Below are 18,806 nucleotides of genomic sequence, written 5' to 3'. Positions count from 1 at the left end.
CACACATCATTTCCTATTAAACTAGTTATGGCAGTAGGCCGAGTATGGCATTAGTCATGTAAACACCTTACTCTGCTTATCTTAATTGGCTTAAGTTGACAATCGAAGTGACGCTGTTAAAAACACCTGGTGTTCTGAGCAATTTTTCAATATATTAGGCCACGTAAAGGTCTTCAGATCCATAGAGGCGTATTTAGTCTGCATATGTTCTAGCACAAGCAGCGCAAGCTTCCTCCTTTTGCTCGAGTGCAGTGAGTTCAGGGAAACTGAAAGTATGCATCTTAGAAATAGTTTTCACTTACAAACTTAATATGTCCTTAATCAAATATGTTAATCAACAATAACATGGACGCTGTGGTAGTATGTTTATTTTGATGGGACATTGATGAATGAATAAATTTGCCTATCGGTTAAACTGCTATTGATTATCTTTGTTTCACAGCGGTCAGCCCTACCCGTTGCGAGGTGAGTAAAACATTTAAACGTGTTAACCCTCGCAAGGCTGCAGGCCCAGACGGCATCCCCAGCCGCGCCCTCAGAGCATGCGCAGACCAGCTGGCTGGTGTGTTTACGGACATATTCAATCAATCCCTATACCAGTCTGCTGTTCCCACATGCTTCAAGAGGGCCACCATTGTTCCTGTTCCCAAGAAAGCTAAGGTAACTGAGCTAAACGACTACCGCCCCGTAGCACTCACTTCCGTCATCATGAAGTGCTTTGAGAAACTAGTCAAGGACCATATCACCTCCACCCTACCTGACAACCTAGACCCACTCCAATTTGCTTACCGCCCAAATAGGTCCACAGACGATGCAATCTCAACCACAATGCACACTGCCCTAACCCATCTGGACAAGAGGAATACCTATGTGAGAATGCTGTTCATCGACTACAGCTCGGCATTCAACACCATAGTACGCTCCAAGCTCGTCATCAAGCTCGAGACCCTGGGTCTCGACCCCGCCCTGTGCAACTGGGTACTGGACTTCCTGACGGGCCGCTCCCAGGTGGTGAGGGTAGGTAACAACATCTCCTCCCCGCTGATCCTCAACACTGGGGCCCCACAAGGGTGCGTTCTGAGCCCTCTCCTGTACTCCCTGTTCACCCACAACTGCGTGGCCACGCACGCCTCCAACTCAATCATCAAGTTTGCGGACGACACAACAGTGGTAGGCTTGATTACCAACAACGACGAGACGGCCTACAGGGAGGAGGTGAGGGCCCTCGGAGTGTGGTGTCAGGAAAATAACCTCACACTCAACGTCAACAAAACTAAGGAGATGATTGTGGACTTCAGGAAACAGCAGAGGGAACACCCCCCTATCCACATCGATGGAACAGTAGTGGAGAGAGTAGCAAGTTTTAAGTTCCTCGGCATACACATCACAGACAAACTGAATTGGTCCACTCACACAGACAGCATCGTGAAGAAGGCGCAGCAGCGTCTCTTCAACCTCAGGAGGCTGTAGAAATTCGGCTTGTCACCAAAAGCACTCACAAACTTCTACAGATGCACAATCGAGAGCATCCTGGCGGGCTGTATCACCGCCTGGTATGGCAACTGCTCCGCCCTCAACCGTAAGGCTCTCCAGAGGGCAGTGAGGTCTGCACAACGCATCCCCGGGGGCAAACTACCTGCCCTCCAGGACACCTACACCACCCGATGTTACAGGAAGGCCATAAAGATCATCAAGGACATCAACCACCCGAGCCACTGCCTGTTCACCCCGCTATCATCCAGAAGGCGAGGTCAGTACAGGTGCATCAAAGCTGGGACCGAGAGACTGAAAAACAGCTTCTATCTCAAGGCCATCAGACTGTTAAACAGCCACCACTAACATTGAGTGGCTGCTGCCAACACACTGACACTGACTCAACTCCAGCCACTTTAATAATGGGAATTGATGGGAAATGATGTAAATATATCACTAGCCACTTTAAACAATGCTACCTTATATAATGTTACTTACCCTACATTATTCTTCTCATATACATACTTATATACTGTACTCTATATCATCGACTGCATCCTTATGTAATACATGTATCACTAGCCACTTTCTGATCTCTCCAGATCAGAACGTCTCAATGAACACCAGCAAAGGCTTATAGGAAGAAACCTCACCACCGCTGCTCTGACTGTGGGAAAAGTTTTGCTAAACAGAGAAAATTGGTCATTCACCAGCGGATTCATGCTAGAGGGAAGCCTTATAGTTGTGATAAGTGTGGGAAGAGTTTTGCTTGAGATTTCACCGTGACCAAACACTGACTTATACACACAGGAGAGAAGCCTTATAGCTGTGATCAGTGTGGGAAGAGCTTTAATCAATCAGCAGCCCTGAGCACACACCAACGCATACACACTGGAGAGAGACAGGAGTAAGGTGTATGTGGGAAGAGCTTTGCTCAATCGGGGTCACTGAAAAAACACCAGAGAGCACCAACATGTTTTCTTTCATCCCTCCTCTCAGGCACCTGTTCAAGATATCTAAATACATTTTGAACAGAAAACATATTGTAAAGAGTCAGCTCTGGATCCATATGTATCAAGCGTCTTGGAGTAGTAGTGGTGTGTGTGTGGTGGGGGTGTTCAGAGCTGTATCTTACTTCAATATCTCCTATTATCTATTAATGAATTGTATAATGTTTCAACAATACAAGGTGTGTATTCATGTATTCAATAGATCAATAAATATATTCCATTATCTGCTCAACAACATCTGCTTATGACATTAATTATATGTTTTTAAAAAATCTAATAATCCATTTTTAAAAAGACCATAGTCCTCTTGTATAATTAGTTTGCTCCTAAAAGATGTTCACATATTTATTTTAAAACCTTTCACCAGGTTTTAGTGTAGCTGATGGGACACATAGAAGTACAGAAGACATAGGACTATCAGTGTCGTCAAATTAAGTTGTTGAATTTATTTTAAAGGATTTAATTTGTGATATCTTTGAACTTATTGTGTAGTAAGTGTGTTCCAGAAAGATGTTCACACATTTTATTGTGAATCGAATGATGTGTTGGTTGTTAGGATGAGGCGTCATGGGGGCAGGAAGTCAGCTCTGCCCATCAGTACCTGTAGGTCATGTCAACCACAGACCTCACACTCTTCTGTTTTCTCACAGCCAGTAAGTTCTCCTACCAAACCTCTCTCTCTTCACTCTGGAAATACACTTGATAATATCTTATACCTCACCATTCAATTTTTTGCTATGTGGAACGAATGCTTGCATGTAAATGTCATTGTAAAACATACATACGAATGTGGTTTTATGTTTTCTTGTTTTGTTTTACATTGCTGATTGCATATTCATTTTTTTTAAATATGTATTTTTTAAATGTTTAGTTGAATTCTGTAGAAGAGACCAGGATATGTTGTTACCCTGTGTCCCAATACTCAATGTTGTAGTCATGGTCCTGAGAATAAAACATGTTTTAAACAATCAACAGAGATTCACGTCTTACAGTGCTACACATCTGTTATAATATAAGTTTTTTATAAGTGTTTTTTCCTGCTTAATTGAAGTATCAGGTGTAGTTTTTCACCAGTTATAAAGTGTGTTTGTTGTCTCTCTTTATGTTTCTATGGCTGCAGGGAGGGAGATGCAACAACAGCCTTGAGAACATCTGGACTCAAATAGAACTATGTTCCAAGTTGCTGTCAGGTAAAAGTAGACGATAGCAGACAACAGGATACTTTTGGAAAGGGGTGTTGTTGAACGTTTTCTTGACTTTACTCAATCTGTATAGTTTTGGTAAAATCTTATTGAGAAACTTTCTGAAGTAAGATTAGCCTGGGGCAGCAGGTAGCCTAGTGGTTAGACCGTTGGGCCAGTAACCGAAAGGTTGCTAAATCGAATCCCAGAGCCGACAAAGTAAACAACTTTAGTTCTGCCCTTGAACAAGGCAGTTATCCCACTGTTCCTCTGCCGTCATTGTAAATAAAACTGTTCTTATCTGACTTGCCTAGTTAAATAAAGATGTGAGACGTTATGCTGTAATAACGTAATCAAGCTTGGATATTTCAATAGATGTTTGATTACTCTGGTCTAGGGGTGCATCAGTTGCAGGCTTGAGACAGGAATTCTCCCCCTGCAACCCCCTAATCCTTATCTGAACTCTGTGGGAACATAGTAACTGTACTGCATGTAGCCTACCCATTTCTTGTCTTAGTAAGAAACACTGAAGAAAACAATAGCATCCACGATGGATCCGGTAAGTCTGGTTTACTTTTAACAGTACAGGCCTGCTGTGCTTTGCTTTGCTTTTGTTTATTTATTGTATTCAAGTTATATACATGGTGTTAGTTATAAATACAGTATATGTGACTGTAGTTTAGTTAAGAAGAAAGACTTACACAGACTTACACAGTGGTGTGAAGTACTTAAATAAACAATATTTTAAAGTACTACATAATTTGTTTTTTTGGGGTATCTGTACTTTACTATTTATATATTTGAAAACTTTTACTTTATTACATTCCTGTAGAAAATTATGTACTTTTTACTCCTTAAATGTACTCGTTACATTTTGAATGCTTAGCAGGACCGGAAAATGGTGCAATTCACACACTTATCAAGATAACATTCCTGGTCCTCACTACTGCCTCTGATCTAGCGGACTCACTAAATACAAATACTTTTTTGTAAATTATTGTTGAGTGTTGGAGTGTGCCCCTGCCTATCCATAAATAATTAAAAAAACAATACATTTGTGCCTTCCAGTTTGCTTTGTATAAAGACATTTGAATTATTCATACTTATACTTGAACAATTACATTTACCTTTGATACTTAAGTATATTTAAAACCAAATACTTTTACTCAAGTAGATTTAACTGTGTGACTTTTACTTGAGTCATTTTCTATTATGGTATCTTTACTTTAGTCAAGTATGACACTTGGGTACTTTTTCCACCACTGGACTTAAGTTTATTTTTGACCGGAGAATTACTTGTGAATTAGGTTTGATGCACCCATTGCAAAGACTTGCATAAATAGCCATTTTTTCCTATCTGTGCTGGTAGTGAACAGCAGCTGCCATTGTATCAGCAGCGAAAGACCGGAACATTTAATTCCCAGACACTCCCTCACGAGAGAGGCCTGTTGAGATTCTCCCTCTTTGTGCATCTGTTCCAAGTGGCTGCCAGGTAAAAGTAGATGATAGCAGACAACAGGATTCTTAGTGAAAGGGGTGTTGTTGAACATTTTCTTGACTTTACTCGACTTTTATTGATCACGTAAAATGTTATCCAGGAACTTTCTGAAGTAATACTAGGCTACATGATACGTTTATTTGTTCTAACTTACGTTTGGATATTTAAATAGATGTTTGATTGCTCTGGTCTAGGGGCGCATCAGTTGCAGTCTTGAGAATCGAATTTTCTCTCGGCAACTCATTACTAGCTGTCATTATCCGAACACGACAACAAAGTTGTCAAACTGTACCCTACAACATTTCATGCCATACAAAGAAACAATGGCTTCCGCAATGGATCCGGTAAATCTGGTTTTAACATATGCCCGCTGTGTTGTTTAAAATGTCTAGGACGAGTTTTCATCACCTTTTATCCTCCACATTCCTGTGTTCGGTTTAAACTGCTGGACAAAAATAAATATGTTTGTAAAACTTGTTAGGATATTTTTTCCCTCAGCAAAGTAACGTTAATCTACAGCTATATCATGTTTGGAAATCTGTCATATTACCTAATATATCTCTACTTCCTCCCAAAATGTGCACTTGTTCACCTCCACTGATTTGAAAGTCAGATTATCCATTATATGACCAGATACTCACTCTGATAATGAAAATACATATTCTTCTTTGGGGTTTATCGGTGGTTGGCATCCAACTTTATGGTACATTACACCACCTACTGTACTGGAGTGTGGGCCAGCAACTAAATCCTATCAACGTTATGGTACATTACACCACCTACTGTACTGGAGTGTGGGCTAGCAACTAAATCCTATCAACTTTATGGTACATTACACCACCTACTGTACTGGAGTGTGGGCCAGCAACTAAATCCTATCAACTTTATGGTACATTACACCACCTACTGTACTGGAGTGTGGGCCAGCAACTAAATCCTATCAACTTTATGGTACATTACACCACCTACTGTACTGGAGTGTGGGCTAGCAACTAAATCCTATCAACTTTATGGTATATTACACCACCTACTGTACTGGAGTGTGGGCCAGCAACTAAATCCTATCAACTTTATGGTATATTACACCACCTACTGTACTGGAGTGTGGGCTAGCAACTAAATCCTATCAACTTTATGGTATATTACACCACCTACTGTACTGGAGTGTGGGCCAGCAACTAAATCCTATCAACTTTATGGTATATTACACCACCTACTGTACTGGAGTGTGGGCTAGCAACTAAATCCTATCAACTTTATGGTATATTACACCACCTACTGTACTGGAGTGTGGGCTAGCAACTAAATCCTATCAACTTTATGGTATATTACACCACCTACTGTACTGGAGTGTGGGCCAGCAACTAAATCCTATCTCCCAGCCCCGTTCTCTTAAAAGTATCAATATTTATGACTGTATCTAACCATTTTCTTCTTATTAAACTCAATTCCTGCTTGCACACGCTGGAGAGAATCCTTACTCCTGTCTTTGTGGTGTCAGAGAAATGCTATAGGAAGAGAGACGTTTCAAACAATATATTTATTGTAAGATATGCAAAAATGAAGCAATCAACCATCACTAAGAATAGTCGGTGTTGAAAGCTCAATGAGCAGAGCTGTCTTTTGCCTTTTATTGAAAGTACATCCTTTTTTATCTTTGACAGTTAGCAGATGTTCAGAAACAGGCACTGGAAACAGATTTGTATGAAGTAATTTAGCTCGTCTGTGTAGATCATGATGGCTGATATCGCCACCACTCACTGTTCCTCCCTGCACTTCCCACATAGCTACATTCCTGCTGATTGTAAACAGTGGAGGTCACATACTGTGGTAGCACCCAAACAGCTCATACATCTGTACGCTCAGAGTTACGACTAAGTCACACAAGACAAGCCTGTATCAGCAAAGAATATTAGCATATAACAATAGACAATTCCCTCAGTAATATAGTAACATATAACAATAGACAATTCTCTAAGTAAAAACAGTATAGTATGTCTAATTTAACAGTATAGTAGAATAATATAAAAGTATAATATTAAAATGACCACCACAGTGGAAAGAGTCAATGATAAAACACCAGAAAGCACATGTGTGTCACAACTTCCGCCGACGTTGGTCCCCTCTTGTTCGGGCGGCGTTTGGCGTTCCACGTCACCGACCTTCTAGCCATTGCCGATCCACTTTTCATTTAGTCTGGTCTTCCATCAGTGATGACTCTGGCACTGAGATGCTGTACCTTAGAACGCTACGCCACTCAGGACCAATCTATTACACCATCCATCCACCAGACTAGAACAGACCTACACAGAGTCTGTCTGAAATGGCATCCTATTACCTATATACTGTCAGGTGACATTCCAGATGCAGCCATCCTCTCCAATAGTTAGAAGCCAAACAAATGATGTCAGGAACTCCAAATGTCATTAAGTCACTATTGTGGATTGTCGACCCAATGACGTCTCACAAATCATCATCGCCATGGTGATGCTCCATGACATCATTTATTTGGTCGGTTGAAGTGTTGTAGAGGAGTGGGTGTAGCAGTACTACACTCTAAGAAAAAAAGGTGCTATCTAGAACCTTAAAGGGTTCTTCGGCTGTCCCCATAGGAGAACCCATAGAAGAAGCATTTTGTGTTTCAGTTAGAACCTCTTTGGTTCCAGGTAGAACCATTTCAACAGACCAGATGCTTTTTAACTTTCTGTGGAGAAACCGTACCCATCACATTAGGAAACTGTTGCATTGAACACATGAGTGTGGTGGGCTGAATTTTCTGGACATTCCTACCTTAAATAATACTTTTAAGATCAATTTGATAAAACACTACATAATAAGACCTAGTTCTATGTGAAACTTTATTCCTCATCATGCCTCTTCTACTTTTGGTGGCCTTAACTTCATGTTGGTTTGCTATTGACAAAGTTCCAGTGAAGCTCTGCTTTTCATCAGCAGGTTTTCTAGTCATGAACCTTCATTTAGAAGAATCATTTCTCCCCACAGTATATTATATCTGGAATAATCAGCACATATTGTATAACAATAAATCTTTGTTTTTAGAATATTGGTTCAGAAATAATATCCTATCCTTATCACTTTACAAGATTCCTTTAACGCCTAAAGAGTTTGCAATTGTTTTAGTCTCCATTCCCTCAGGTGTTGCTTTATTATTCAGGAACATGTTAAGAACCTCAGAACCTACTTTCGATTACAGCTGTTGACTCAATAGTAGTAAAGATGTGTTTTTGTTTTAGTCAATTCAACAACAGAGCGATACTTTCCTTGTATCAACAGGATTTTGTATCTCTCTATAAACCTTATGTCATGCCTTATTGGAATTGTTTTATTGATCACATTTGTTGTCTCACACAAACGTACAGACTAACACAATTAAGGACGTTTATTATAAAATGATCAATTTATATTATCCTGCCAACCACTATATGAAGAAGTTTAAAAAAAGAAACACATTCAAATTGTACCGTTTGAAATGACCACCCAGAAACCGTGTTGAATCTTTTTTTATGATATTCAAGTAAAGAATCTGTGGCAAGACATCAGTAGATTTATAATGGAACATATTCATGAAGATTTTACACAATTATGGAGAGATGTACTGCATGAATACTTTACCCACGATATAAATAATTTGGATAGATATTTTTCTTCTTCGTTCACTCGCCGTACAGTAGGTGGCGGTAATACTCCAATAAGTGTAGTCTGCCATAAAACCCTAAAGAAGAACAAGACAACAGGAAATTGTTGACGAGAACAGCTTGGGTCGAACAGTTCATATCATACAAGGAACAGTAGCTTCCACAATGGATCGGGTAACTCTGGTTTTAACATTATATGCCCGCTGTGTTGTATAAAATGTCTAGGCCTAGTTTTCATCATGTTTGAACCTCCACATTGCTGTGTTCTGTTTGGAGCGGCAGGTAGCCTAGTGGTAAGAGCGTTGGGTCAGGAGTCGAATCACCGAGCTGACCAGATAAACATATGTCGTTCTGTTCCTGAACAAGGCAGTTAACCAACTTAGTATGTATTATGGATCCCCATTAGCTGCCAAGGCAGCAGCTACTCTTCCTGGGGTCCAGCAAAATTAAGGCAGTGAATACATTTACATTACATTTAAGTCATTTAGCAGACGCTCTTATCCAGAGCGACTTACAAATTGGTGAATTCACCTTCTGACATCCAGTGGAACAGCCACTTTACAATAGTGCATCTAAATCATTAAGGGGGGGGGTGAGAAGGATTACTTATCCTATCCTAGGTATTCCTTGAAGAGGTGGGGTTTCAGGTGTCTCCGGAAGGTGGTGATTGACTCCGCTGTCCTGGCGTCGTGAGGGAGTTTGTTCCACCATTGGGGGGCCAGAGCAGCGAACAGTTTTGACTGGGCTGAGCGGGAACTGTACTTCCTCAGTGGTAGGGAGGCGAGCAGGCCAGAGGTGGATGAACGCAGTGCCCTTGTTTGGGTGTAGGGCCTGATCAGCGCCTGGAGGTACTGAGGTGCCGTTCCCCTCACAGCTCCGTAGGCAAGCACCATGGTCTTGTAGCGGATGCGAGCTTCAACTGGAAGTTAGTGGAGAGAGCGGAGGAGCGGGGTGACGTGAGAGAACTTGGGAAGGTTGAACACCAGACGGGCTGCGGCGTTCTGGATGAGTTGTAGGGGTTTAATGGCACAGGCAGGGAGCCCAGCCAACAGCGAGTTGCAGTAATCCAGACGGGAGATGACAAGTGCCTGGATTAGGACCTGCGCCGCTTCCTGTGTGAGGCAGGGTCATACTCTGCGGATGTTGTAGAGCATGAACCTACAGGAACGGGCCACCGCCATGATGTTGGTTGAGAACGACAGGGTGTTGTCCAGGATCACGCCAAGGTTCTTAGCGCTCTGGGAGGAGGACACAATGGAGTTGTCAACCGTGATGGCGAGATCATGGAACGGGCAGTCCTTCCCCGGGAGGAAGAGCAGCTCCGTCTTGCCGAGGTTCAGCTTGAGGTGGTGATCCGTCATCCACACTGATATGTCTGCCAGACATGCAGAGATGCGATTCGCCACCTGGTCATCAGAAGGGGGAAAGGAGAAGATTAATTGTGTGTCGTCTGCATAGCAATGATAGGAGAGACCATGTGAGGTTATGACAGAGCCAAGTGACTTGGTGTATAGCAAGAATAGGAGAGGGCCTAGAACAGAGCCCTGGGGGACACCAGTGGTGAGAGCGCGTGGCGAGGAGACAGATTCTCGCCACGCCACCTGGTAGGAGCGACCTGTCAGGTAGGACGCAATCCAAGCGTGGGCCGCGCCGGAGATGCCCAACTCGGAGAGGGTGGAGAGGAGGATCTGATGGTTCACAGTATCGAAGGCAGCCGATAGGTCTAGAAGGATGAGAGCAGAGGAGAGAGAGTTAGCTTTAGCAGTGCGGAGCGCCTCCGTGATACAGAGAAGAGCAGTCTCAGTTGAATGACTAGTCTTGAAACCTGACTGATTTGGATCAAGAAGGTCATTCTGAGAGAGATAGCGGGAGAGCTGGCCAAGGACGGCACGTTCAAGAGTTTTGGAGAGAAAAGAAAGAAGGGATACTGGTCTGTAGTTGTTGACATCGGAGGGATCGAGTGTAGGTTTTTTCAGAAGGGGTGCAACTCTCGCTCTCTTGAAGACGGAAGGGACGTAGCCAGTGGTCAGGGATGAGTTGATGAGCGAGGTGAGGTAAGGGAGAAGGTCTCCGGAAATGGTCTGGAGAAGAGAGGAGGGGATAGGGTCAAGCGGGCAGGTTGTTGGGCGGCCGGCCGTCACAAGAAGCGAGATTTCATCTGGAGAGAGAGGGGAGAAAGAGGTCAGAGCACAGGGTAGGGCAGTGTGAGCAGGTGTGAGCAGAACCAGGGGTGTCGTTTGACTTAGCGAACGAGGATCGGATGTCGTCGACCTTCTTTTCAAAATGGTTGACGAAGTCATCTGCAGAGAGGGAGGAGGGGGGGGGAGGAGGATTCAGGAGGGAGGAGAAGGTGGCAAAGAGCTTCCTAGGGTTAGAGGCAGATGCTTGGAATTTAGAGTGGTAGAAAGTGGCTTTAGCAGCAGAGACAGAGGAGGAAAATGTAGAGAGGAGGGAGTGAAAGGATGCCAGGTCCGCAGGGAGGCAAGTTTTCCTCCATTTCCGCTCGGCTGCCTGGAGCTCTGTTCTGTGAGCTCGCAATGAGTCGTCGAGCCACGGAGCGGGAGGGGAGGACCGAGCCGGCCTGGAGGATAGGGGACATAGAGAGTCAAAGGATGCAGAAAGGGAAGAGAGGAGGGTTGAGGAGGCAGAATCAGGAGATAGGTTGGAGAAGGTATGAGCAGAGGGAAGAGATGATAGGATGGAAGAGGAGAGAGTAGCGGGAGAGAGAGAGCGAAGGTTGGGACGGCGCGATACCATCCGAGTAGGGGCAGTGTGGGAAGTGTTGGATGAGAGCGAGAGGGAAAAGGATACAAGGTAGTGGTCGGAGACTTGGAGGGGAGTTGCAATGAGGTTAGTGGAAGAACAGCATCTAGTAAAGATGAGGTCGAGCGTATTGCCTGCCTTGTGAGTAGGGGGGGAATGTGAGAGGGTGAGGTCAAAAGAGGAGAGGAGTGGAAAGAAGGAGGCAGAGAGGAATGAGTCAAAGGTAGACGTGGGGAGGTTAAAGTAGCCCAGGACTGTGAGAGGTGAGCCGTCCTCAGGAAAGGAGCTTACCAAGGCATCAAGCTCATTGATGAACTCTCCGAGGGAACCTGGAGGGCGATAAATGATAAGGATGTTAAGCTTGAAAGGGCTGGTAACTGTGACAGCATGGAATTCAAAGGAGGCGATAGACAGATGGGTAAGGGGAGAGAGAGAGAATGACCACTTTGTGAGAGATGAGGATCCCGGTGCCACCACCCCGCTGGCCAGAAGCTCTCGGCGTGTGCGAGAACACGTGGGCGGACGAAGAGAGAGCAGTAGGAGTAGCAGTGTTATCTGTGGTGATCCATGTTTCCGTCAGTGCCAAGAAGTCGAGGGACTGGAGGGAGGCATAGGCTGAGATGAACTCTCAATCATGTTTAGCCAGTTATGGTAAACTGTATCTAGTGTCGTGGAAATATCTGGGCAATCATATTTCACAAGTACTGGAGCCTGTGAGTTCAAGTAGATTTTTTATAACTTCATAATTGTTGGTAAAATGATGATTAAATGACTGAACAAATCATTTTAAATGGAACTGTAACTAAGTAAACTTATACTCTGTTTTATTATATCTGATTAACAATATGAGTTCATAAGATGTGATTGTGTGACACAGACAAGGAGTAATTAAAGTTAATGAACACCATTCCAACTAGGAAGAAAGAAGTGAACTGTGTAAACAGACAAGGTCGTTAGCATATGGTTGAACCGACGAAACTGACCTCTGGGTTTTTTAGATAAGACAGTGAGTGCATTCCTAGGTTTTCTGTTAATTAGAACTGTCATCTAAGTGGTGATTGATATTGTTGAGGGGTCAAAAGTTACCTGGGAGTGTGTTGTAAGTTAGAATGAACTTTTCACCTCACTTTGTCCCTGTCGAAAGGAGGGGTTTCTGTTGAGCAATGAAATGACGTCATGTTTTGTATATGAACTGTTGCTCATGGTGAAGTGGCAGCGCGCTCCGAGAATAAATTCTGTTACCTATTATTGAAAAGACTGGGCTCCGTCTATTTTATGCAAACAAGAATCTTACAAATTCTAATAAAATAGATTAAGGGTTTTCAATTAATGAAAACACATTAGCATAATTAAATTACAGTAACAATAATAAAAGCAGTGCTGGAATCATAAAAACGACTGCCTTCCAGTATTGACACAGAATATTTATACATTTGTCCTTCTTTCTTCACACTCATAGTAACTCCTCTTAATGGCTCATCACCTGTTGCATTTAGCCACCGTTATCATATTGCCTTCATATTAGGACATGGAACACGTAGAGTCACAGAAATAGTTTTAAACATGTAGGACCACAGCAACAGACCTTGGTGTAGCAGTATAACTTTAGACCGTCCCCTCGCCCATACCCGGGCGCGAACCAGGGACCCTCTGCACACATCAATAACAGTCACCCACGAAGTATTGTTACCCATCGCTCCACAAAAGCCACAGCCCTTGCAGAGCAAGTGGAACTACTACTTCAAGGTCTCAGAGCAAGTGACGTCACTGATTGAAACGCTATTTAGTAACTAAGCCAGCCATTTCACATCCGTTACATTGGCACTCTATAGGATTAACCAATACATGACATCCTGCTGCCTCCACTGAAAGGGGAACCCCTGTTCTGGGAAAAACCCAAGAGGTGTAACCATAGTTGGCCATAACAGTTACAAGAATAACCATGTGCTTGTCTAATGGTCTCCAAAGACAGAGAACACATAGATGCACTAGTTTTGCTGGCTCCTTCTGAAATAAATAATTGCCACATATGTACTGAACAATTCACAATACTAGCTACCTGATAGGAGTGCTGGTGTTGGATGTTCCAGTTCCTATACTGTTTTCTTAGAAGTAGTAAGCAGAATCGATATGGATATGGACTTAACCATTAGTATATGTGTAAGCAGAACCAATGTGTATGTGCCACCTGAGTCAATATGCACCTCTATTATGGGCGGCAGGTAGCCTCTATTAGGGCGGTATGGAGCGGCAGGTAGCCTAGTGGTTACAGCGTTGGGCCAGTAACCGAAAGGTTGCTAGGTCGCAATCCCCGAGCTGGCAAGATAAAAAAAATCTGTCATTCTGCACCTGAAAAGGGCAGTTAACCCACTGTTCCTAGGCCGCCATTGTAAAAAAGAATATGTGACTTGCCTAGTTAAATTAAGATTACATAAAGAAATGGACCAGCTTGGCTTTGTGTGCTCGACGCTAGCTGGGTACGTTAGCTTACTAGGTACATTGATAGCTTTAGGTTAGTTGTTTCTATGTTAAACTTCAAGATTTACACCAAGGACGTTGCCTCTCGGATCATCACTCTCCCTCGCTTGGGCAATGGACATTTTAGGCACTCGGATGTAAAACGTAATTCAAGGGTTGAGGGTTTAGAGCCGAAAGCTGTTGAGTTTGAAATGCAGCTGGAAGGCAATCAGGAAGATGCAAGATCAGGTGGGACCATTATAGGCAATGAGAGGGCCGATATGCGTGTTGCCACAAAGTCAAACGTCTATATCGTATTTGTATTTAAGTTTAGGCATAAAGGTAGTGTTTTCAATGTTAGGGTTAAAATCAATTTAAAAATATCAGTTGTAGAAATTGGTGTGTTCTATGGCTTTGTTTGTGCTAACTAGTGACGACCAGGCACTACTTCCATACAAAGTGTTTTTTTCCTCAAAGTTGCCTGGATGTGACGTGGCCTACTTTTACCAATACACTCCTAACAACCTACTCGTTACGAAAATGTATATATGATCAAATAAGCCAGAAGCCAGATTTTGGGCACAGTTATCCCTCTTGCTTCTCCTCTTCCGCTCTGTTTGATAGGAAATGACTGCTATAAAGAAATATGGTGGAAACTAGCCCATACCCACCAATCCAACGCTCTTAGATTTGTGGGTTGTAGAGAACGATTGAAAATTTCAGGTAAAAGGAGATATTCGAGGGATGCACCCAGATCAGAGGTTTAGACTGAATTAATACAGTATTTGGTTTAATGATCAACTGTAAAACTTCTTGTGGCCAACAGGACAAAGCTAGCCCGTCCCCCTCCACCCTCCAGGAGTCCCCAGGTCAACTGCCTCTCCGAACTTTACTGCTGGTTCTGGTCGACTGCAGGAAAACACCGGGACAGAGTGGAACTGAGAGACTAGAAGAGGAACATGGAGATGTGATTTCATTAAGTAAGAACCATGTGGATTAGATTACAGTCTGCTTCTGTAACAATGAATTGGTTCATTATGTACTGTTGAAAATATCTGGTCGTTCCACCTAATTTTGAGAAGCTCCCCCCAAAACACTTTCAGATTTCACCTAATTTTAACATTCTTTCATGAAGAGCACATGTTCAACTTCATAAAAACATGTTTTCTCCAGAGGTTATATGAAAATAAATACTGTACTAAGTGCCAATGTGCTAAATAAAGTAACAGGGGACAACTGAAAACAACAAAACCACTAGTTTACATTGGTAAAATTCGTCCTTTAAATCAGCCACAAATTTGCTTATGACAGGGTCAATGGAAGCTACTTTTGTTCCACTGGGAGTGAACATTGAATACAAGCTTCAATTCTACCATATATATATATATATTTATATTATTTACATATATTTATGGGCAAAATGGTTCACTTGCTCGGTGTTCAACAAAAAACACCAGAGAATTGATAAAAAGACTAGAACCAGCTTACCTGCCTTTGCTCTATAATTTGACTGTTTAATGTCCAATGTTTCTTTTGCCCCAAAAATGTAAGGAACAGTTTCACCATATTACAACATGGGTTGACCTTAATGAGGGACAGATGTAAATTAATCACTAATTAAATGAAATAAATCATGTTCAGAAATGACTGTCAAAGTAACCAAATAACTAGGGCTTTACATGCACACTAATCATTTCCTATTAAACTGATTATGGCAGTAGACTGAGTGTCATTAGTCATGTAAACATCTTACTCTGCTGATCTTAATTGGTGTGAGGTCATAACCGAAGTAAGGATACGCCTTTAAAAACACCTGGTTTTCTGAACAATCTTTAGATTGATTAGGACATGTAAACACTTTAATCAGAGTTACAGAGGTGTATTTAATCTGCATGTGCTAACACAAGCAGCACCAAAAATTATTTTGACCGAATGCAGTGAGTTCAGGAAACTGAAAATATGCAGCTTAGAAATAGTTTGCACAAACAAAGCTTATTTTTCCCTATTGCTTCATAAAAGTGGCTGTGGTAGAAAGTTTATTTTGATTGGCCATTTTCTACGTTTATCAAAGTCCCATCAGCCTGATTTCAGATGTGTCCACGTAAACAGGTTTATTAGAGAGATTGTTCTTTCAAAGCATGTCAATGATTTAAAATGTAATACTGATGCACAATTTCTACTGGAAAAATATGAAAGGGACCCAAAAGGCCTTAATTTCATGGAAGGACCCATCTGTTTATGGACCCATATTTGCAAAACCTAACTATTCAATGTCTTTGTTTCACAGGGGACATCCCTAATCGTTGCTCTCTTAGAGGGAGGGGCTTATCATCTGGGGAGCCTCAACAACATCATGATGCTGACAAGAAAGAGAAGAGTCTCTCCAGATCAGAACATCTCAGTAAACACCAGCAGAGACGTATAGGGAAGAAACCTCACCACTGCTGCTCTGACTGTGGGAAGAGTTTTGCTAAACAAGATTTGACAATTCATAAGCAAATTCACACTCTAGAGCACGCATCTAAAACCTTAAAATCTCAGAGAATTCATTCAGGGAAGGGACCTTATACCTGCTTTGATTGTGGGAAATACTTAATTCAGTCAGGAGCCCAGACCAAACACACAGGAGAGAAACCTTATAGCTGTGATCAGTGTGGGAAGAGTTTTGCTCAAGATTCCACCCTGACTAGACATCAACGCATACACACAGGAGAGAAGCCTTATAGCTGTGATCAGTGTGGGAAGAGCTTCTATCAATCAGGACACCTGACTCTACATCAGCGCATACACACAGGAGAGAAGCCTTATAGCTGTGATCAGTGTGGGAAGGGCTTCAGGATGTCAGGATCCCTGACTAGACACCAACGCATACACACAGGAGAGAAGCCTTATAGCTGTGATCAGTGTGAGAAGAGCTTCTATCAATCAGGACACCTGACTCTACATCAGCGCATACATACAGGAGAGAAGCCTTATAGCTGTGATCAGTGTGGGAAGAGCTTCAATCAATCAGGAGACCTGACTCAACATCAACGCATACACACAGGAGAGAAGCCTTATAGCTGTGATCAGTGTGGGAAGAGCTTCAATCATTCAGGAAACCTGACTACACACCAACTCATACACACAGGAGCGAAGCCTTATAGCTGTGATCAGTGTGGAAAGAGCTTCAGTCGATCAGGAGACCTGACTCTACACCAACGCATACACACAGGAGAGAAACCATATAGCTGTGTTCAGTGTGGGAAGAGCTTCAGTCGATCAGGATCCCTGACTACACACCAGCTCATACACACAGGAGCGAAGCCTTATAGCTGTGATCAATGTGGGAAGAACTTCAATCAATCAGGACACCTGAAGGCACACCAACGCATACACACAGGAGAGAAGCCTTATAGCTGTGATCAGTGTGGGAAGAGCTTCAGTCGATCAGAATCCCTGACTACACACCAATTCATACACACAGGAGAGAAGCCTTATAGCTGTGATCAGTGTGCGAAGAGTTTTGCTCATTCAGCATCACTGAAAAACCACCAGAAAGCACAAACATGTTTTCTTTCATCTCCCTTCTCTCTGGCACCCGTTCCAAATCCCTAAATAAAGTTTACATAGAAAACATCTTGTAAACAGTCATCCATCTCCCATTCTCTAACACTTTAGTAAGTCTGATTGATCCATATGTTACAAACGTCTTGGAGTAGAAGTGCTGTGTGTGTGGTGGGGTGGGGGAGGAGGTTTTCAGAGCTATCTTTTAATTTATGAACTCGTATTATCCATTTAATAATGTATAATAAAATGTTTCACCAATGGTAGGTGTATATTCATGTGTGGGGGAAATGTTATCTGAAGAAAGAGTCTGGAATTGTACATCATGTCTCATACAGTCATTGGCTCCTGTCGGTGCTGGGTAGAGATATGAGGGGGAGACGGTCATGACCCCCTCAGACCTTTTGGCAGAACGCTCAGAATATGTTCTATAATTTACATGCAGGAACCAAATGTTAATGATGAATAATGTAAATCAAGCAAATATAACTTGTCTGTGTTACCAGTATATAAGAGGACTAACGGGACTGCCCCGAAAGAGCTCCTGACCGACGTGTACTATGGTGCAGTAAGTTTGTTGGAATCTCTCCAGCTGGCTGATAATAAATACTTATTAATTTAAGTTTGACTGAGTCCTTGATAGTAATTTCCACGACACATGTATTCAATACAAAAACACATTAAATCCTTTATCTTATGCCGCACTGCATGAGGTAAATGGTGGTCACACCAGATACTGACTACCGTTTTTTTTAAGGTATCTGTGACCAACAGATGGATACAGTTGAAGTCGGAAGTTTACATACACCTTAGCCAAATACATTTAAACTCAGTTTTTCACAAATCATGACATTTAATCCTAGTGAAAATTCCCTGTTTTAGGTCAGTTAGGATCACCACTTTATTTTAAGAATGTGAAATGTCAGAATAATAGTAGAGTATGATTTATTTCAGCTTTTATTTCTTTCATCACATACCCAGTGCGTCAGAAGTTTACATACACTCAATTAGTATTTGGTTGTCCAGAGCTTCCGGCGACGGTTTACAGTCCGGGAACCTCCTGCGACAGTCAACGGTCTGGAACCTCCAGCGACGGTCAACAGTCTGGAACCTCCAGCGACGGTCAACAGTCTGGAACCTCCAGCGACGGTCAACAGTCTGGAACCTCCAGCGACGGTCAACAGTCTGGAACCTCCAGCGACGGTCAACAGTCTGGAACCTC

At 42.6% G+C, this 18,806-nt stretch overlaps 1 protein-coding gene across 2 annotated transcripts; it reads left to right on the top strand.

The window, feature by feature from the left end:
- The first annotated feature begins 4,118 nt into the window (after window positions 1-4,118).
- Window positions 4,119-18,206, top strand: LOC135534542 (zinc finger protein 501-like). Of its 2 annotated transcripts, none has more exons than XM_064961505.1 (3): window positions 4,119-4,223; window positions 14,865-15,018; window positions 16,326-18,206. In XM_064961505.1, exons 1-3 carry the CDS (start codon window positions 4,215-4,217, stop codon window positions 17,633-17,635), a joined length of 1,473 nt encoding a protein of 490 aa, XP_064817577.1. In that variant the 5' UTR covers window positions 4,119-4,214; the 3' UTR covers window positions 17,636-18,206. The 2 variants fall into 2 exon arrangements, with proteins under 2 accessions (XP_064817577.1, XP_064817581.1); XM_064961509.1 differs by lacking the exon at window positions 4,119-4,223 and adding an exon at window positions 8,935-8,992.
- Window positions 18,207-18,806: the final 600 nt, after the last annotated feature.

This window comes from Oncorhynchus masou, chromosome 5 (assembly GCF_036934945.1).
Source record: "Oncorhynchus masou masou isolate Uvic2021 chromosome 5, UVic_Omas_1.1, whole genome shotgun sequence".
Lineage (NCBI taxonomy): Eukaryota > Metazoa > Chordata > Actinopteri > Salmoniformes > Salmonidae > Oncorhynchus > Oncorhynchus masou.
The sequence above is the reverse complement of the archived record's forward strand: the minus strand, read 5'-3'. Positions and strand labels throughout refer to the sequence as shown.

Coding starts and splice junctions, on each gene's coding strand:
- LOC135534542 (XM_064961505.1), top strand. Junction 15,019..16,325: donor TGGAGATGTGATTTCATTAA/GTAAGAACCATG, acceptor TTTGTTTCACAG/GGGACATCCCTAATCGTTGC.